Raw genomic sequence first — 20,250 nt, forward strand, 5'->3', positions numbered from 1 at the left:
CCAGGACTCAACGCGGCTCTAACGATCGGATTTTTCCTTACAACTTGACACAGGAAGAGACCATACCTAGGTCAAGTTATTTATTCTCATACCTCGCATATTCATTCATACTGACGAGTGCCTTCGTAGAGAGAGTATCAAGTCGTAGGCCGTAAGTGGTAGATTCTAAATTGTCGCCTGAACAAGCGGCCGGTTCCTCCATTCAAAACAGCCTGAAAAGCCAAAAGCTTCTGCTCCCATTGTTTTGATGCGAGCAAGTCCAGGATGTGGGGTCCGACGACTCGACTCGACTCGGACGACCTCGGACCGACCCCGTGACTCGTGGAGATACTTTAGTCCGGGCGAATTTCCCCGGTGCTCTAGCAACACCAACAACTAATTTATCACGATTGCAATATGATACCACAACGCAATCCAAGAGCGCGTCACAGCTACGACACTGCAATTCAAACATTGAAGTCCTAATCCTCCGAGGTCCCTCGCTGCTTCCATCATACGTCCTGCTGTCGAACCATTCACTTTGCGACAAGCGTCCCCTTGCGAATACACAACGCGATCGATGCAAGAATCCGCGGGGTGAGAGACACAATGGAGTCTGCCGCCGAGCACCGACATCACCCGGCGCCTTCAAGCCCAGTCAAGCCTCCACGGAAGAGGAAGAGAATCGTAATCTCCTGCACCGAGTGTCACCGCAGAAAGCAAAAGGTAAGGTATACACCTACCTACCTACCGACCGACCTACCTACTCACCTACCCACCTACTCACCTACTCACCTACCCACCTACCCACGTACGCGCCCTCCACATAGCTAACCCTCGCAGTGCGACCGCCAAAATCCGTGCTCGAACTGCGTAGCCAGAAACAAACAAGGCCTGTGTCGGTATGAGAGCGAGTCGGCTCGGAAGCAACAGCTTCTAGACGAGAGCGCGAATGGATCCGCAGAAGAAGGCGCCCTCTTCCATCACGCCCAGCAGGAATCCGAGACGGCGGCTCAGGTTAGCGCATTTGGATATGCAAAGTCAAGTGGCACTACCAATACCGCGCTGGGCATCTTCAAGAAGATAGAGAATCTGGATGCGGACCCGAGCTCTAGGTTACCAAACATGGCGTCCAGTTCCTCGGAGTACGGGGGCTTGAGAGAGAAGTACAAGAGCATGATACGCCAGCTGCCAGCGAAACCGTATATCGAGCAATTGGTCGCGTGTTTCTTCCGGGAGGTCAATTGGCAGTACTGCCCGTTGGACGAGGGGCCGTTCAGGGACTTGCTCAAGAATTGGCATAGTCTGTCGTTCTCGACGCTCAATAAGGGGCCCCAGGAGTTGCCGCCAGATCTGCAGTTCTTTCCTGCTCTGCTGTTCCAGACATTGGCTATGGCGTTGCAGTTCCAACCTATCGACTACGACCAGAGTCTGGACTCGCTGAAATATGCGGCTGGGATGTCACTGGATGACTTGGCAAGTGATTACAGCGAGTCGGGCTGTCAAATCCTCTGCATGCTCGGGAAGAGACACACAACGCTGGTCACCGTCCAGGCTGGCTTCCTCCGAACAGCATACTTGAAGAATTGCGGCCTCGTACCAGAAAGCTGGCACCACCTCTCCTCGACCATCAGAGATGCCCAAGAGATCGGACTTCACAAGCCAGACATGGCTCAACACCAACGCAAACCCGAAGAGAAACCCGAGGACTACCTGGAACACCTCTGGCTTGAGCAACTTCGCCACCGAATGTGGCTCATCCTCTCGCTCTGGGACATCCACATGGCCATCGTCCTCGGACGACCCACCGTCGTCTCCACCCGTGACGGCAAGCCAGCCTTCCCCATCGATGCCCCCATCCCCAAGAACCGCCGCGAGGTTGCCCCAGCCCAGCGAACAGACGCCGACCCACCAACACCCCTCACCATGCTCCTGTGGAATGCCGAGATCGCCGCTCCCCTCTGGGACATCTTCAGCCTCGAAAAAGAAGACCCCAATCAAAACAACTACTCGAAACTCGAACTAATGCACAAGAAGATCAACACCATCACCCATTACTGCCCGCCCTACTTTCGTGCCCAGAACCCAGACACAACATTCGACTCTCACCCCGACTGTTTCTGGCTACCCTGTGCCCGCGCCACCTTCCAAACCAGTACAGCCTTCACAGTAATGGCCCTCCACCGTCCTTACATCTTCACCAACGCCAACTCTCGCACCGCGGCACTCCGAGCCGGATTGGATATCCTGCGCGCCCAGCGCACCTACTTCAATCTTCTCAGCATCCGGCACTACAAGATGTTCTCACTCGTGCTCAACACCTTTGACGCCATCGTCCTCGTCGCAGCCATCTACATCTTACACCCTGCTGAAAACCCCGACGAGTTGGATGATGCGCTGCAGCATTTCCGATGGGGGATGGATCGCTTCGAGACGATGAGCGAGCGCAACTCCATGGCGAAAACTGCTCTCAGCGTGCTGAAAGCTATCTGTGTGAGACTGAGGAAGGCAATGAACCGCCCTGTATGCCAGCCTAGGGTGGAGACGGACATGTCCCAGGTCGATCCACAGCTGAAGGTGGATGTACCGCCCACCAGCGGCACCCCTACACTCCCAAGTCCGGAACCTGGCGCCGGCTTCTACTCCCCGCGGTGTCCCAACCCGCCGGCCCCGCGCCATCCAAGTATCAGCAGTGCGAGTGCTGCTGCTTCGAATTCGGAGGCGCCTCAGAGTGCCAGCACGGCCCATACCCAGTACACCCTCCCCACCATCTCAAACCTCACCGAATCCGCGGTCCGCCCCCGCTCTATGCCCGCTTCGGCCGCCACCGTCCCTCCCGCAACCTCACCGTGGTACACGTTCTCGGTGCCGCAAACCTTCGACTTCTCGTCCATGGCCCCTCTCCAGCCCATGCGCGACCTCCTGTTCAACGACCTCGGCGGCACCATCGACGGCGGCTTGGATCTGAACAACCCGGTGGGGATGCCGACGCCGGGTATTCCAGGCTGGAACGCAGGTGCGAGCGGCGGGGCGAACGGCATGAGCAGCGGTGGAGCGGATCCGCAGTGGCAGTTCGAGGGCGATTTCGCGAATGACAGTTTTTGGGGGTTCATGAATACTTATCATCCTTGATGGGGCTCTTTCTAGCGTGGGGGGGTGGGGGTAAAGGGGACAGGGTGAAGGGCGCAAGGATTTATTGGGTTCATGGGTTCATGGATAATGAACAACGACCATGTTTACGTTTACGTTTTAATATAAAGGAATCGTAATGGGTCACGGAGACGGAGAGGTTAAAATCCAAGGCGGCTATATACATAGGTACATATCGGTAGATACACAGGTACATACATAGGTACATACTGGCTCCCAGCAGCTGTAGATATTCTGTAAATAGAATTCTGTATTTACTCTTTTGTGCATATACTCACTCTATTTACTTCTCCCTCTCCCTCTCCCTCTCCCTCTACACTTTGCACTCTACAAACATACATACATACTTCCCTCCTTCCTTCCTTTCAAGCTTCTACTTCTACTTCTTCGTTCATCGTCAATCCTTATTTAATTAATTACTTAGTTACTTAGTAACTTATTTAGACGCGCTTTGCTTTGCTTTGCTTGGTTCTTTGCTCAGTTCTCGGCTCTTAGTTTCTAATACTTACTTAACCCCCCTTCCCCTCTCTTAATGACTTGTTTATGTACTTATATTCTGGCTGTGGCCTTGTTGCTGCTGCTGCTGCTGGATCAAATGCCGTGAAATAGCTAGCGAGCTAGCGCGGTAAGCTTCCGTCTTGATCACATTAACGGGGCGGTAAGGTCGATTCTGTAAACATTTTCTCTTTTTTTTTTTTTTTTTTTTTTTTTTTTCTTGGAGGGAGGGGGATGGAGGGAGGGGGAGGGGGAGGGGTTGATTTTTGATTTTATAGTAGCGGAGCAGAGTACCAACGATGTTACAATGTATATAGGTAGATAACCCCCTTCCCGCTCCCGCTCCCTTATTTTTTTCGTACCAAAACTAAAAGGGTCGATACTTTGAAAGTAAAAAAAGAAAAGAAAAGAAAAGAAAAGAAAAGAAAAGAAAAGAAAAGAAAAGAAAAGAAAAGAAAAGAAAAGAAAAGAAAAGAAAAGAAAAGAAAAGAAAAGATGAAAGGAAATCCGTGATAGCCAGAGTTCATCAATCCCCACCTTTGGGGAACTACTCCATAGGACCACTTAGCTTTCAACCTGCTTTCATCTGATCGAACTAGATGCATAACATCAGAGCTGAATTCGTCTCCCCCTCCTCCCTGCTCCCCCTCCCATCCTTTTTTTTTTAGCCGAATCGAGATGGATGAATGAAGGGGGACGAAACGGGCCGATATGTGACGGACCGAGCCGAAACGAGCTGAGTCGAGGCCCTTTTTTTATGTTTCCATTTTGGGGGGAGGGGTTTTTTTTCCACAAAACAAAGAGGTTGGAAAGGAATGAGAAGGAGGGAGGGAGGGGGGGGGGGGGGGGGAAGAGAAGAAGAAGAAGAAGAAGAAGAAGGAGAAGAAGAAGAATAAGAGAAAAGAGAACGAGAGAAAGAACACAAGTAGATCCAAAAGAACTACTCGTCCATCAGTATGTATGCTTTAAACAAGGAGCGCTGCCTGAGCATGTATGCATCTATCTATTAGAGAATGAAGAGAATTGAAAGACGGAGGAGGTGAATAATGAAAAGGGAGAATAAGAAGAGGGAGGGAGTGAGTAAGTGAGTAAAATGAATTGAAAAAAGAACGAATGTATAAACACCTGGCTTCTAGCCTCGGGTTAAGCGTTAGCACAGGGAGAAGAGGAGAGAGGAGAGGAGAGAGAGGAGAGAAGAAAGGAGAAGAGGATAGCAGGAGAAAAATGTTGATAAACACAAGTCATTTCCACGAGAGAGAGATTTACAGAGAGAAGGACAGAGAAAGAAATGGATGACTTCGCTATGGTGAGTACTATACATATATGGATTTCTGCGTCCGATCCCAGGCTAAAAGACCCATCGATTATTCGATTCCGTGCGCCGCCCAGGTATGAACATCACTATAACACCCCAAAACTCTTAACACAATTGTTTGAATGTGCGTCGTCGTCATCTTCACACGTTTTTCCTTTGAAAGGATCCAATCTTTACTGCCACTGCTGCTGCTGCCGCTGCCTACTACAGCCTCATACAGCGGCATAACCCCCTCTACTACCACCGCCTTGCACCGTATTCAGGACCCTTCGCATCCAGTCCTTAAATAAGTACGGGATGTCTCGGATCGTATCGCCGTGAGGAAGCAGATCCCAGCCGCGGGCGCCGTATCGGTTGTAGTTGAGCCAGGATCCGAAGATGAGATAGGTCGCGGTCGAGAGAAACGCACTGTACGCAGAATATTAGCGGTAAACAAAACCAACGGTCTTGTAAGGACGTACATGATAATGAACCAGGTGAAGAAGCCCCATCCGGCCGTCTTTTTGGAATCCCCGTCATCATCTTTGACATTCTCACAAGCGTACTTGGTCTTCCAATGCAGCCGCAGGACGTCTTCGGTTTCGCCCGAGGTATCATATCTCACAAATTGAAGGTCAGGAGATTTTGCATCATCCTCATTCGTGTCGCCACCATCTTTCGCATCGTCTCTCTTCTCCTCCCCTTCCGCGCGCTTGGCTTTCCGCGATTCGTATTTGTCTTCCGACTCCCACAGATTCTCAAGCCCACTTCGGTTCAGGTCGCATTCAAACTCCACGATGGCCTTTTGCTTTTTGTTACTCCCCGGCGCAAACCCGCCGTTCATTGTTAACCTCAACCCTTGTTTTTCCGAGTCTGCGTGGGATCCATCCGTCTCTAATCGCACCCACTTGGCATCCAGGTCTCCCCCTCCCTTCTCCTTCAAGTCTCCGGCGATCGGTATAACCTCCCCGATGATGCTGGAATTTGTGTCTTTGTTGATGTCATGTTCTATCCCGCAGACTATTCCAAGCCGTTAGTAAAGCTTTAGTATTTCGCCTATATGATCCTCTAGGGAAAACGGCTCGACTTACCTCTAGTGTTACCCGGGCACGCATCTTTCCCTGCTCGTTTTAGAGGCTTACAGATATCGATTGTATAGGTTGTGTTTTTCCAACTTGCGCCCCGGTCCTCACTGTGCATCACCGACCTCGGTCCCCCTAACGTGCTCAGGTCCCACTGATGCGTTTTGTCTATCACGATTTTGGTGCAGTCAAAATTGCCAGTCGCCGCGGCGAGGGTGGGAAACAGGAGTGCTGATAGCACGGTCGCATCTGCTGAGCTTCGGGGTAACCGCATGTCAAAGGTTTCCAGAGGGATGGAGGGACAGAGTAGCAAAGGGTTTCGTCGCCGCTAGATTCCGTAGACTGGAAATAAAATGGTGAGGAACGGGAGGGAAGTTGTATAGCGGTGTGGTTGTGCTGGGTAAGATGTTTTGTTGCTTCTAAGCCCGACTATGCGATGACGCTAGATCCAACTTCCGAATATCAAGCACAGCTTGGTCACATGACAAGGTCGGCTACACTTTGTGACTCGGATGAATCGAAAAAACTATTCAGCGATACGAATGAGCAGTATCGTGCCCTGGATTCGTAATCCTGCTTTCAAATCGTTTGGTCTCCAGAGGCTATAATCATAGTCACCTGCCCAGCATGAATAAGCGAGCCCCTTTTCATGTATCAAAACAAACATTGGTGATCGGGGGAAGGATCGATACCAATAAGAGTAGCGTAAGCCCCGCAATCTCCTCCTCGCTACAATGCTCGAGGACTTCAATAAGAATTTAAAAAGAGACGCAATTCTCGTTAAATGATATCGGCGGCACGCAATGGGGCCGAGGATAGCACCTTTCCAGCATGGTGACTAGCATGCTAAGCTCAAAGCCCTACTGACCGAAAACCTCGAGACCCTTCCTTACTCATCCCAACCACGCTCAAATACCCGTCTCAAGATAATCAACCACTCCATCTTCAACACCACCCAGGATTCTTTAAGAATGCTCGCGAAGTCACCTCATAACAGCTCTTCTCACCTACATACCCCGCCAGCTTGACCTCCTTCTTCTTCGTACGACTCTGCTTGATCGGAAGCTGTGTGAAGAAAGCTGCAATTCTCACTCCCTGGTATCACAAGAGAAAATTGTTTCTGAGACTATTTCCTGCTGTAATTAGGACAAGGAAATCTCAAGTGGCCGCTTCCCGAACACAGCGCAGCCAGCCATATATAAAAAGGAAAAAAGCACACCAATCCATCGTCACAATTCCAGCACGCGAGAATCCTACTCTCCCTTTCAAAATCAAACCCCTTCCAACTGAGGTATGAGAAATATCTCTTCTCGAACTTTTCTTCTTAATCCTTCTTGATTCTTGATGCACCCACCCGGAAAACTTAATTAGAGCAGAAAGCCTCGTAATAAATACCTGTGCCTTGGGCTGGCACAGAGAAACTCCAGAAGACACCTACTCCGACCTGCGAGGCCGGCAGACGACACAACTCCCAGACTCCGGCGCAAAAACCCACACCAGCACACCGTTGCCTGAGCACCTATCCGCAACGCTCCAACATCATGTATGTGTTTCTTGAAAAAAGTCTTGGGAAAGAAAAAGGGGGGGCAGAATTACCATCCTTTCTCTACTCGCCCTGTGGTGTGACGCTCCGCTGGCCCTCCGGGGGCCACTGCCGTGGAGGCCGACTAAGCAGGTAGGTGCTCCCTCCCAGAACTCCTGGTCGGCCTCCACGACAGTGGCCCCCGGAGGGCCAGCGGAGCGTCACACCACAGGGCGAGGGTGGTGGCTGACTGGCAGCGGACGCTCTCTCGGGGGGGGAGGCCAAGCAAGAATACGCAAAAGTTGGAGTTACCGACGGCAAGAACATACATTCTAGGCATATCAACACATAAGCTTTCCCTCAGCCGATAATCTCGAGTCTGGATTCATTCCTGTCAGTCAATTTTGGCCCGCCAACTATCAGATGGTAAACCTGGCCTGGATGAACATAATTCACTTTTCCATTTCCATTACCGAGCCCAGCCATGTTCTCAGATGCTTCAAGGGTATCATAACTCCGAACACCGATCCTCAATCCGTCCTCTACACTCATCTCAGCTCCGGCTCGCCCATCCAATCCGGCTTGGCCAACCACGACCTCTCCATGGCCGGAGCCTGCCTCTCCATCACCGGCGTGGTCTGCTGCGGCTGCTTCTCGCCAATCAGCCCATTCAGTCCTCGACTAGCCCGGTCATCCCTCGCGTAAATCTTCAGACCTCTGAGATGCGTATCCTTTCCGTTCTGATGATTCTCGATAATCCTGACTTGTACCAAGAAAACCCTTAGCGTCCTGCCATCAGGAGCGCCTCCGACGTGGTCGAGGGGAACGTCAATCCAGCCTTTCGGTTGCTCGAATGAGAGAGCTGCAAAGGGGATCAGGTCATGGTAGGCCGTCCCGGCAAGCAGGGTGATCCGGGTAGGTGTGTAGGACTCGTCGGCCTCGAAGTCGAGGAAGATGCGGATGGAGAGGATGGAGACGAGGCGGGAGAAGTGGATGTTGAGGTGATGGGGCTGGGGACCATCTGATCTGTTGTTGCATGTTTCATTAGCCCACAATCAAAAGAAACTTCGGCTCCTGCGCCAGGGAAACAGTAGATACACTCACTGCCAGAACAATCCCGTGTCGTCATCCCTCAACGCATCAACGCCGCACCCGGGCTTGCAGCTGCTCACGGTCCAGCTCGCCAGATTCCCAATCTCCCGCAAGCCCAAGGCGGTCGGATCGAAGGGGTTGTCGATTTCCATGGGCACTTCATTCAGGGTCAGGTTAGCAAGGTTTCTGCTGGCACGCCCGACCTCGTCGGCGCGTTGGGGGGATGGTCGCTCGGCCCGGCCCGTTTCGAGTCTGGTCCGCCGCATAATGTCAATGAGGCGCATCTGCCCGGTGATCAACTGGATATCCTCCTCTGCCGGCGGACTGGGCGGGAGGGTAGCCCGCTGGGGAGTCGGCATGGCGGATTCGGGTTTAGAGACCGATCGGATGCCTGGTGGGTGGACTGCAGTTGAAGGGGAGAGGAGAGGAGAGGAGAGGAGGGGGAAGGGTAAGGGAAGGAGGCAAGACAAGGCAAGGCAAGGTAAGGCAAGGGAGGGAAATCAATTGATTGTAAAGAAATACACACACACACACACACACCTTCATCGTAAGCACCTTCCTCGTCGTCGTCGTCGTCGACGACCTCCTCCTCCCCCTCCTCCCCCTCCTCTTCATCGTCCTCGTGGTCCTCGTCGTCCTCACCTTCCTCCCAATCGTGCCCCTCCCCTCCTCCCCCCCGAGCCCGGGGAGCTGTACGAGGATCTCTCCCTCCGCCCTCCTCCTCGGCATTCGTCAGCTCCTGCTCCGAGGACGACGACGACGTTGACAAGCCGTCCTCGCCCCCCTCCAACATGCTCGCCAATGCGCGATGGCCCGGGGCTGCCGGGGCTGCCGTGACCGGCGTCGCTTGCGGTGCATCTCGGGACTCCCATGGTGGGCGTCGGAACCTGAAAGTGGGTAGGAAATTCGAAGCTGGCGAGGGCGTTTGGGCTGGGGGCATGGTCGTGAGGAAGTGACGTTGGGACGTGGAGACGTGGAGACGCTGTGACTTTGAGGTCTGGACGCGCCGATGGGGAACTCAGCATTGAAGAAGGACCGATGTACCTACAGTATGGATGATGATTAGTAAGCGAGGGTGGGGCTGGATGATGACGTACGGAGCGTCGTCCGTGGACTCCGCATTCTGGAATGGGAATTGGCATCGAAATCGGGGAGTCGGCGCTCTGTCATTCCTCTACACGTGACACCACCACCGGCCCGCCCCGCCCCGCCAAGTCGGAAGTCCTATTTCTCCGATCTTCAGCCGCAGCTCCTTTAGATGTTCGTACGGAGCAAACTTTCCAACTTCCCTCCCTTTACCAAAAACATACCAACTTTCTGATAAGAAGACATTCTGATTTGTTTTATTTGTTCTGTCTCGTTCTTGAGATGTTTCGCATTGCATATTCAAATCATTTTGATCCCATCTACGTATAAAGCTTGCTTTTCTCTCGCATCTTGGTGTCTGGCCTGGCTCTCGTTTCTCATGTCTATCAGTCAGTCAAGGCTCTCTTTTTTTCTCTCTTCTTCCTCGCCACTTCTCATAAACCGCTTGTTATATATTCTGATCTCAGTCAGTCAGTCTGCGCATCATCGAAACCAGCTTATTGAAAATCTGGTGCGCATAATCGTCATCTTCTACCAACTCATCCACGAGAATGCGTTGGCGACCATCCCCATTCCAGATCTCTATTTTGGGAGACGTCTGTGCCCACAAGCACTTCAAAGCTCCGGTCCCGACGGACGGACTCGCCCACAAGGTACGGCCCCGAGCGTCTCGCTAACTCGAATCGACGTCGTAGACAGATACCGGGTGTATCGTAAGTGAGTTAGCTCACCTCTATCTTTACTTCCATTCAGCTAATCAGTAGTTCGTAGTATATTAGGATGATCGGCAAGCCTAGAAGCTCACCTGCAGAAATCAAAAAAGAGATTTCTCGCGTCCAAATGACGATCCAACGCTCAAGCTTTTTCATATGATAGCCGAGACCGTGGCTATAAAAACGGCATGTTTCTTCTCCTTCTTGCTTCATCCCAGGTCGTTGACGTGGTTTCATCGCTATCAGACTCCAAATTATCCGCTCTTTTACGGCACGATGGCTTTAACTCGTGGATGCGAAGCAATGTTTTGCCTCAACCATGGCCAAAGGCACTGTTCCGCCCAATTCTTATCAGTCGAGCGCAACCGCAAGAGCCGGAGCAGCATCGAGATGACAACTGCGTCTTCCTCCTACACAGACGGAAAATCAGTCAAGCCTTCCTCCAGTTGCAGCGGCAAACCGGCAGCCGATTCTTCCAACACCACTCCTTTCTGTTCCATCGACCCCTCTCCTCCTCGCATATTAGGCCTCCCCCTAGATCTCGCGAAATGGTCTACGTGCGGGTTGGTGAGCTGCATCGAAAGCTGGCGCCGAGAGAAGAAGGTCGTCAAAGTACTGCGTAGACAGCCTAGTTATCTGGATATGCGCGCCGCGGAAGCGCCCCCGCGGCGGTGGGAACCGCCACCGCACAGCTACTACATTTTGCGGGAGGCCAGCCCCGAGAGTGTTCTCGGTTATGAGATAAGCGTGGAGTCCGGCGCTGTGACGGTTGCGGCTGCGGTTGCGGCTGAAACCACAGCCGGTGCGAGATGAAAATCTTTCCACCGCATCGGATGATGGGAAAGCGATGAGGACGGATATTGTTGTTGTTGTCTTCGCATGCCATGCCATGCCAACTCACCCTCTTGGAACAGAGGGCCCCGAGCCGGAGATTTCACACCTGTATATCTCAAGGCTGCACGCACTTCACATTCCTTTTCTGCATCTCCACATTATTTTCTCATTACCGGCTGAGCGCGGGCTCCCAAATATTTTCTTCGGGCTTATTATCATACTCTACACATTCTAATTAGCGCAAAAATCAATATCAATTTCATACCTCTATCTCCCCCCTACCCCCTCTCTCAATATCCTCTCTTTCCCTATCCGCCCGCCCTCTCCCCCATCATCAAACCCCCTTCTATCAAACGCAATCCGCACTTTATTCATTCACCAAGAAATCCCACAAAAAACTCTCCTTCGTACTCGACCTTCCTACTTCGTATCGATGAATCAATCAGACCAACCAACCGGCTGGAAAGCCACAGGCCTTCTTTCTCTCTCTTCACTGCAATCTCCTATCTCCAACTCCAATCTCCAATCTCCAACTCCATCTCCATCTCCATCTCCATCTCCAACACCAACACGCCAGATTTTGTTACCACCATCATCATCATCGCCATTACCTACTCTTAAGAAATCAGAAATCAGAAATCAGAATCATCCTCGCGGCTTTAGTCTCTCATCAAAGTCAAAAAGTCAAAGCCTCTTCCCTCGAGTCAATGGGGGACAAGCATGTTCTCTTGTCTTTACTCTTTACCATCATCGTCATCGCTATATATACGACCTCGCCTCGGTATGACGAGTGGGCTCGAGGACGCGACAAATAGATGAAATGGGTGGTGTTGGTGGTGGTCAGAGTGGGAATGGTGTAGTAGGTAAAAAAAAAAAAAAAAAAAAAAAAAAAAGCTGCCCGCTAAATTCATTCATTGTATTGTTATATTCTGCTACTGGCTGGCTGTATGTATGTATGTAGGTATGTATACAGGCTCCGCTAAAAAAGAAGAAAGACCTCTTCTGCTGCTGCTGCTGCTGCTGCTGCTATGGTAACACCCGTCAATCTTGTACTCAAAATCCTCAAAACGGCTCGGTCTCAGATACACAACACGATCGGTCTCTGGTGGCGACATGGCTGCTCAGTTGACTGGGGCTCCATCCACCTTCAGGAGAGATTGGGTTTCTCCTCCTCGACAGGAGGATCCACAATCATCCATAACTCAGTCACGATCTCGAAGCTGCGCTTGCGCCCCGCGATATCCAAGCTATACCCATCTTCCATCACTGCATTCAAGTGCCTCAGCTGGTCCTGCAGCCCCAAAATCCTCCCGCTGTCCGATTTATCCCCCAGTTCCTCGTCACTCTTCTTTGCAAGCCACCGCGTGGTGGCCTCGAAAATGGGTTCAAACATGCCGGCAAACATGTTGGCCTTCTCCTCACCGTCCCCAGAGCTCACAGGTGCAGATCCAACAGATACAGGCTCATCTCCCGTCGCCTCATCCTCAGTCTCAGCCTCACTCTCAGCCTGAACCTCAACCTCAGCGCTCGCCGCAACCTCCGGCTTCTCATCTTCGAGCCACCTTAGCTCCCGCCGCTGGATCTCGGCCCTTTTCCGCTCGAGCTCCTTCAACTCATCCTTGAGGTCCACCCAAAGTCCTGTGAGATCCTCCTTCTCTCGCGCGAGGACTCTTGCACGATTCTCGATATCATTGCTGGCCTGCTCATTACTGTCCTGTATTTCCTGCAGCCGCTGCCTCTCGTGGTCGAGCGTCTCCCATTGGTCCATAATATTTGCCCATTCGCGATACGCCTCCCTTGTGTCCTCGACGACACGCTGCTGCTCGCGCCTCGCGATGCGAGCGCACTGCGCGATGGTCACGCTACTGTTCCGGATGATCTCGTAGATCTCGCGCAGTTCGCCGATCAGGCTCTGCATCCACTGGCGGAAGTCGCTCGCAATGTGCGGCGTGGTGGCCGCTTCTGCCCGGTGGAAGTCCTCGGGCAGGATCAGGCGCGAGTGGCTCCGGCCCGGATAGAGTTCTCCGTAAATATGTCGGAGCCTCCTGTCAGCCATTGTGGAGGGTAGATTGGACTAGGTCGTGTTTGGAAGGATGGATTGGGGTGTGTTCTGGGCTGTGCTCTGTCTGTTGGGTTGTGCTCTGCTCTCTCTGTAGCCGTCTCTGTCGCCGCGCTCTATAGCCGCCGTCTTCTGAACTGTGCTCTGCTCTGTGTAATCTGCGTCGCTATCTAAGGGTTTTGGGTCGGGCTGTGCTCTCTCCGTAGCCGTCTCTGTATCCGCACTCTGTATCCGCCCTCTTCTGAACCGAACTGAACTCTGCTCTGCTCTCCGTCCCTAACACTATCCCTATCGCTATCGAAAGCTTTTGGATCCGACAGTAACAAATTCGTCCGTCCGTACGTACAGACCTATCGATATCGATATCGCCAACAATGCAATGTGATGTCCTCGCTTTGACTTTGAAAGGATATCTGAAACCACAAGAATATGTATGTATGTATATACTTTTTTTTTTGGTGATGCTGAACAGAGGATGAGCAGAAGAAAGATGGAGGAAATAATAAGAAGAATGAAGAGAAGAAGGAAAACGCAGACAAGTATCCTACTGGTGAGGCAGGCTATCAAGCCAGCCCTACTCTACCGAAAAAGGAAGGCACGACCCAGGAGCCCCCCCTCTCTTTTTCCCAACAACAACAAACGAACAGTACCAAAGAAAAAAAAAAATCACCGAGTCTCACTTACACTGAAATGCATAAGGAAGTTGAAAGCTCAAAACAAAATCTGCTTTCACTTCATTTCTGATTTGAAAAGAGAGAACAGACAGTCGTGCTTCATCATCACCATCACCACCATCATCATTATGATGATCATCTATCGTAGCCTCTCAATCACACGCAAATCTAACCGGAGAGCACCAAAAAAAAAGACAAAAGCAAAAGTACTTTATGCCTGGTAGTTTCATCGTTAACCATATTTACCCAGTTCGGCCCAATCGCAAAATGCCAGGACCGAGGACGGTGGTGATGACCATTTCAATCAGACTCAGAGGACGAAACTGAGTAGGAAACCTTAATCATCTCGACCATGGCTTCGTCGGGACCGTTGCTATTTGCGGTTTCAGGGCAAGAACTAACGTCCTTGCCAGGGATGCCAAAATTGATCCAGATCCTCAACCATGCCGTGATCGACGCCTCTGTCCATGTCTCTACCCTCGTCCGCTGTATTCACGCTTTCCCATGTACTCTCAGCCATGAACTCAGCGTCAATAACGACATCTGCAGCAGGAGCACGGTGGTTGAAGGCATCTTCCTTGATGGCCATTATGGTATCCGCAGGCTTGCCCCCACAACTCTCGTACATGGCGAGGACATATGACTTGTCAACATAGATCCCCCGCTCCATCAACCTCCCATGGATCAGCTTCAGGGTGCGTTTCTTGACGTCGTAACTAGTTGCGCCAGATCCCGGCATCTTCGATCGCCCGACGTTGCGGCTGTTCTTGCGAGCGGCGGGGGTGGGAACGTAGTATGGGCCGGTGTAGTAGGGATTGTCAGGTTGAGGGAGGCGAGGAAATCGCTGGACTGGGCCTGTAGGAATCAGAAAATGTCGGCAGAGATCTGAGACCAGCGATAGTAGAAGTCAAGGGGCATTCTCGTCACTTACTCTCATCTTCATCTTCTGCTTCGTCAGTCTCCTCATCCTCGTCTGCAGAAGAATTATAGCCTTTATAAAGCTGCTTGAGTGTTGTGTAACTATGGCTGCCCCATCCTGGACCACGTCTTTCTGGAATAGGTCTTCCTGGATTATGCCCTCCTGGATCAAGCCCACCCGGATTAAGAGAGTATCCTGCGAACTGGTAGGCAATGTTATGAGCAGGAGTGCCAGCCAAGAAGGTCAAGTCACCGCCCTATGCAACAACACGAGTGAGCAAGCCATGACCCCAGACGAGGAGATTTGGGGGAGAAGAACTTACCGGACCGTAGCGTCCGCGACCGGCCATTCTGTCTGCAATATCTTCCTGCAACATCTTGGCAATATCGCTGTTGGTATTGCTCACTCCCAGCGCGGTGCGGTTGTGGATATCTTTCAGATCGCCTCGGACCGGACCAGGTGTGTTCTGCGGCTTCTCCTGCGACGCAACCTTCTTCGGCTTCCTGGCCTGCTCAGGGCTCTTGATCTTCGCATCCTCAAGGTCGCGCTTCATGCCTTCCACCCGGGCGTACCAAGCGTACTGGGCCAGGGCCTCGATGATCTCGTTCGAACTATCGATCGCGGGCGAGTCAGTGGAAGATTTCTTCCCGGGAGATGGGGGGAAATGTAATCTATAGAAACATACGTACTACCACTTCTTATCCTTTCCCCTAAACTCGTTGCGAGCCTCAAACCACGCAAGCAGGAGATTATAGTTGCTGATCCGGCGCGTGAGCCAGCCGCCCATGACGAGGGTTCCCAAGAAATCAATCAGGCCGACATCACTGTCGAAGAGGCCCGTCGCCTCGAACCCTACGCGTGGCGCGCGACGAGGCGCCGAGTCAGCAAGCTCCCCCTCCGGTCTCGGTATTGATATATATGGATGGATAGATCGATGGTGGTTCTGCGGTTGATACGTACACATGCCATACCAGTGCGCCATCTCCTGCCACGGGGCCTTCTCGCTCGGCCAGGCCATGATGAATCGCTGGAACATCGGGTGCGGGTGGAAGTTGGCCGGGAATCGCGTCGGCGTATCGAGGATGGATATCTTCTTGGGCTCCTCTGTTGGTGTCTCTGCGGCTTCATCTGCTGGTGCCGCGACGGCGGGCGCGAGAGGCTGGCCCTCTATGATGGGCACGATCTCTTGCGCGGGTTCGTAGGGTTCTGGGAAGGGAAAGACGTCGCGCTTGGCTCGGTGCACTGTGAGGAAGGAGGTCCCGGTGCGGTTGGCCTCATTGAGCCTCGCGACGTGGGCTAGCGTCTCGGCGCCGCCGCTGCTGTTGTTGTCGCTATCGCTGTCGCTTTTAAATTTATCTCGCTCCATGATGGCGGATAGTGGCAGACGTGGCTCTTTGCTCAAACAGGGAGGTTCTGTTGAAGGGGGTGGTGGACGGGGGATGGTTGAAGGAGAGGGAAGATGTGGAAGAGACGAAGGGGTTTGTTTATCTGGGCGCCTGTCTTTTTGTTTTTTTTTTCTCGCTTAATTTTATGGAGATCGAGGTGGACTCGTGCTCACACGCTCACCTGTGACGGAGGTGAATGAACGCTGGGAATAGCTTCCAGGTATATGTGAAATAGGAGAATACGATGCAAATTCTGTCAAAATTGATGAATTAGAGGCACTGAAGCCGTTGCCTCAGGGGGGGGGGGGGGGGGGGGTTTTCGTCCGAGGGGTCCATCTTGAGTACTAAAGGGGCCCAAGAATCTCTGAAATACTCGCGGGGGCAACATCAGAGACTCCATGATAAATTCCCTCGCTAAGTGTTTGTTATCTCGAATCTCCATTCTCGATACTGCTCTACTAGTTCTAGGTTACAGGTAAAGAGTGGACTTGCACCCTGCTCTTCCATTGAACCCTAGATTGCTCAAAGTCTCTCCCGCACCAGAATACCCAGAAACTTTTTCTGTTAGAAGGATTGAGTTTTTGAGAAAATGATTTGATAGATAATCGAATGTATTTGTTTTTTTATTTAGACTTGTAAGAAGTGCTGCCACTGTTTGACATTCTCCGAATCCACTAATCAAGAACAGTACAGCAAGTAGAGCGCCGCGGCGGCTAGTGCGCAACAAGCGAGAATCCCATGTTTACTTTTTTGGCTCACTTCCTTTCAAATCACCGAAGTCAGAATGCCCACCTTTCTTTTACAAAAACGCAAGTCCTATCTTCGGGAACTCGAAAGGGATATCGAGACCATTGAAACTGTACTGGTAATTCTAAGTCAGGGTTTAAGTCAAAGTATAGGTGAATAGACGAGTAAATAAACACGCTCCTTTTGAATCTATAGTTTTCTTTTTCGGAAGAACGGTGCGAGCGCGGTTCAGAAGTTGAAAGGTAGGGATTTGGACTTGGATTGAATGGAGAAGACGTTGATGTGCCAGAGTGTTTAGAGATTTCGAAAACTTGGGAGCAAGGTTGGGCTCCGCAAATTCTAATCAGTGGCCGAGCCACCCGGAGCAGCAGACGGGGGAATCAATATCACGAGCAAATTTGCACCGAATAAAGAAAAAAGAACCAAAATGAATCAATGAATGGACCAATATAGAGAAGTTTGAAAGTTTGGAAGTAGTAACTCATTGCTCTGCTCATCGACCTATGGCCTGAAAGAAAATTTCATGCCCGTTGAATTATACAATACATGTGGCTCGTAGCCCGTTTGAGATGAAGAAATCTAAGGTACAGGAAGGAGATCGAGGGCCATGTTCACGCACTGGTCTCTTCGAGTCTTTTGTGCGCAAGCACACCAGCAGACTTCTCACCCTCGCTCGCATCCTGGCCGGTTAGACCCAGGTCTCACAATCCCGATCTTCCGATCTCTGTCGAGACTCCAACAGTTCTCCAGCTTCTGGAGTCTCCATCTCAATGGATGGAGACATGAGGCCGAGATCCTGATCCTCCGGTCGTTGCCTTGGTTGTGGAGTCGATGACTTGAGGTAGTGCTCATTGACCGCGAGCCTTCCACCCTGGTGGAGAGCAAGGGAACCTCCACCAAAGAAGTCATTTGCCAGTTGTCTCTGGGCTGCCGCCACGATGGGAACTTTTCCCATCGTGGTGGAGATATCATCTCCCCGGTTTAGGACCGAAGAGACTCCTTCTCCCTTGATCTACATATCCCAGTCAGCCAATGCCCATATGCTTTGCTTTGTCGGTAATTTAAATCTTGAAGAAGTACGTACCTGCTGCTTTTCTTCCTCCGCACTGCCGCCGCTATTGCGGTTGCTAAGCAGGCTCAATCTCCGCGCCCCAACCACAAATCCCGCAATGGTCTTCGCTCGACCCTTCATGAATCCCATCATCGTTCTAGAAAGGCGCAAGAGAGAAAGTCAGCCAAGATTGTCCATTCACTCGTCACTCACTCATTCACGCGTACTGCTCACAGTCCCCGGTAGTACAATATTCCCGCAGGTCAAAACCAAGGCGTTGGATGAAAAGAGAAAAGAAGGGGGAGGAGCGGTAAGGGGTATGTATGTATCTCTAAAAGGGTCTGAGAATCAAAAAACAAACAAATAGAAAACCAAACTCACAGTTCCCGCGCCATTGTCGCCGGCCGCGCTTCGTGCAGGTACTTGCCGTTCCACCGCTCCGTGCCCGCCCACCGCTCCACCATGCGGGCGCCGAGGTGGACTTTCTTGAGCTCGGCGGGCGTGCACATGCTGGTCAGCCACTGGGTGACGACCAGCACGGGAGCGGTGGACGGGGGGAATGTCGAGATGGAGACGGTCGGGAGGGAGGTCGGGATGTGAATCCTGTTTCGTTTGCCTTTCTTAAGGACAGCTCCGGGAGGTTTGATGTAAGGGGGTGGGGTGTAGATTGTTGAAGGAGGTGATGTTGAGGTTGAGATCGAGCTTGACGCTAAAGAATCCAAGGTCGAGGTTGAGATCGAAGTTGTGGTTGATTTCGATATTGGGATTGGAACTAAGGTTGAGGGCTGAGAGGAGATGCAGAGATCGAGGTTGGGGCTATCCATTTTCAACCGGCAAATCGGGATGGTGAGTTTTAGAAGCAGCGCTCCCTGCTCAAGTTACGGGTGGAGATTGTAACTGAAGAGAAGGGATGACTACCTCTGCGATCGAATCGAGACGCAGTAGGATAGGAGTTGGGTATTGGAAAGGACTGTGTGTTGGAAAGGACTGTGTGTAATTGGAAGTAGCATGAGAAGAAGTAGAGTAGGAGATCGAGTTGTTCGTTGTTGTTATTGACAGCAGAGAAGGAAGTCGAGAAGATGAGACTGGAGTATATGTACACGAGCAGCATACGTCGGTCGCAGTGAATCAGTATTCACTTTTACAAACGAAAAAATTTATAAAAATCATCAGAGTTCACTTTTGCAAACGGAGAATATATAACAAATATTAGAATTCACTTTTGGAAAAAAAAAAAAATTTACAATACAAAGAGTTATTATTCACATTTGCAAAATAGAAGTAAGACGGTCGATTGACAAGAGTCACACAGAAAATAGCAAAAGTGAACATTAATCAATCTACGCCTGCCCAAAAGCAAAAGCATAGTAAATTATTATTCACTTTTCTAAAATAAAAGCGAGATAATGAATTAACAACGGTGAACAAGACAACGATAGAAATAAACATCAGTCGACTCACTTCTGCTGGAAAGCACAAGCACTTATTATTCACTTTTATAAAATGAAATCGAGGCAGTAAACTGACAACGACGAACAAGATAATAGCAGAAATAAACATCAATCGAATTACTTCTGCCGGAAAGCACAAACCTGACCTTACAACCTATTTCTACTTTGTATACATGCGTACGTAGACATTCGCATAAATGATTAATACATGAAAGAATGCAGATGTAAAAGGAAAATATCAATGAAAGGATTGTTTACATTGCTCACTTCGGTCTCGCAGAGAGGTGATGTCAATCTTGGCATGTATGTAAACACCCAGTAAACTTCTGAATAGAGTATATAATGAAGCGGGTAGGGTATTTCCTGAAAGATTCAAAGTAAGTATATTTAGCACCACCCAAATCTGTACTGTCAATCAGAAAGAATGTATATTTTGCAGATATGCTCTAGGTTGGCGCCCGGGCTCCTTCTCCTCTGTACCAACAGACTCTCAAGCAGACCCGGGTCTACTCAATCTCCCCCTCCCAAATGGCTCTCGGCGGAATAAATCCGAATCGTTTCGAGATTGATCGGAAGAAGACCGAGAACGGTAATCCACCATCCCGCCAGCTCTGTCGACACGACACCCAAGATCGAGGAGCCCACCAGGCAATGCAGAATGAACAGCAGGGGCACGAGACCGAGGGTTCCTTTCTTGCCCACCGCGTGTAAGTCGCT

General features: G+C 51.1%; 7 protein-coding genes across 8 annotated transcripts; 2 read left to right on the plus strand and 5 right to left on the minus strand.

Annotated features, from left to right (window-relative positions):
• Positions 1 to 588: 588 nt before the first annotated feature.
• On the plus strand, positions 589 to 3,111 carry L3040_002589 (uncharacterized protein; the record flags this gene model as incomplete). The annotated part of the gene is made up of 2 exons (XM_007290597.2): positions 589 to 705; positions 823 to 3,111. 2 exons carry the CDS (start codon positions 589 to 591, stop codon positions 3,109 to 3,111), a joined length of 2,406 nt encoding a protein of 801 aa, XP_007290659.2.
• A 2,040-nt stretch (positions 3,112 to 5,151) lies between these two features.
• On the minus strand, positions 5,152 to 6,274 carry L3040_002590 (uncharacterized protein; the record flags this gene model as incomplete). Its single annotated transcript, XM_007290596.2, has 3 exons — positions 5,152 to 5,347; positions 5,401 to 5,938; positions 6,010 to 6,274. The coding sequence occupies 3 exons, from the start codon at positions 6,272 to 6,274 to the stop codon at positions 5,152 to 5,154; spliced, it is 999 nt and encodes a 332-aa protein (XP_007290658.2).
• A 1,796-nt stretch (positions 6,275 to 8,070) lies between these two features.
• On the minus strand, positions 8,071 to 9,554 carry L3040_002591 (uncharacterized protein; the record flags this gene model as incomplete). The annotated part of the gene is made up of 3 exons (XM_066155611.1): positions 8,071 to 8,548; positions 8,627 to 8,771; positions 9,155 to 9,554. 3 exons carry the CDS (start codon positions 9,552 to 9,554, stop codon positions 8,071 to 8,073), a joined length of 1,023 nt encoding a protein of 340 aa, XP_066012593.1.
• A 1,015-nt stretch (positions 9,555 to 10,569) lies between these two features.
• On the plus strand, positions 10,570 to 11,226 carry L3040_002592 (uncharacterized protein; the record flags this gene model as incomplete). The annotated part of the gene is made up of 2 exons (XM_007290594.2): positions 10,570 to 10,599; positions 10,660 to 11,226. 2 exons carry the CDS (start codon positions 10,570 to 10,572, stop codon positions 11,224 to 11,226), a joined length of 597 nt encoding a protein of 198 aa, XP_007290656.2.
• A 1,168-nt stretch (positions 11,227 to 12,394) lies between these two features.
• Positions 12,395 to 13,303, minus strand: L3040_002593 (uncharacterized protein; the record flags this gene model as incomplete). Its single annotated transcript, XM_007290593.2, has 1 exon — positions 12,395 to 13,303. One exon carries the CDS (start codon positions 13,301 to 13,303, stop codon positions 12,395 to 12,397), a length of 909 nt encoding a protein of 302 aa, XP_007290655.1.
• Positions 13,304 to 14,280: 977 nt separating this feature from the next.
• On the minus strand, positions 14,281 to 16,265 carry L3040_002594 (uncharacterized protein; the record flags this gene model as incomplete). Of its 2 annotated transcripts, XM_007290592.2 has the most annotated exons (5): positions 14,378 to 14,835; positions 14,912 to 15,155; positions 15,222 to 15,510; positions 15,589 to 15,751; positions 15,860 to 16,265. In XM_007290592.2, the coding sequence occupies 5 exons, from the start codon at positions 16,263 to 16,265 to the stop codon at positions 14,378 to 14,380; spliced, it is 1,560 nt and encodes a 519-aa protein (XP_007290654.2). The 2 variants fall into 2 exon arrangements, with proteins under 2 accessions (XP_066012594.1, XP_007290654.2); XM_066155612.1 differs by lacking the exons at positions 14,912 to 15,155; positions 15,222 to 15,510; positions 15,589 to 15,751; positions 15,860 to 16,265 and adding an exon at positions 14,281 to 14,336 and having other exon boundaries at positions 14,383 to 14,608.
• A 1,454-nt stretch (positions 16,266 to 17,719) lies between these two features.
• Positions 17,720 to 18,591, minus strand: L3040_002595 (uncharacterized protein; the record flags this gene model as incomplete). The annotated part of the gene is made up of 3 exons (XM_007290591.2): positions 17,720 to 18,043; positions 18,116 to 18,239; positions 18,464 to 18,591. 3 exons carry the CDS (start codon positions 18,589 to 18,591, stop codon positions 17,720 to 17,722), a joined length of 576 nt encoding a protein of 191 aa, XP_007290653.2.
• Positions 18,592 to 20,250: the final 1,659 nt, after the last annotated feature.

Source organism: Drepanopeziza brunnea, assembly GCF_022702325.1.
Source record: "Drepanopeziza brunnea f. sp. 'multigermtubi' strain 214-2 chromosome Unknown ctg3, whole genome shotgun sequence".
Taxonomy (NCBI): Eukaryota; Fungi; Ascomycota; class Leotiomycetes; order Helotiales; family Drepanopezizaceae; genus Drepanopeziza; species Drepanopeziza brunnea.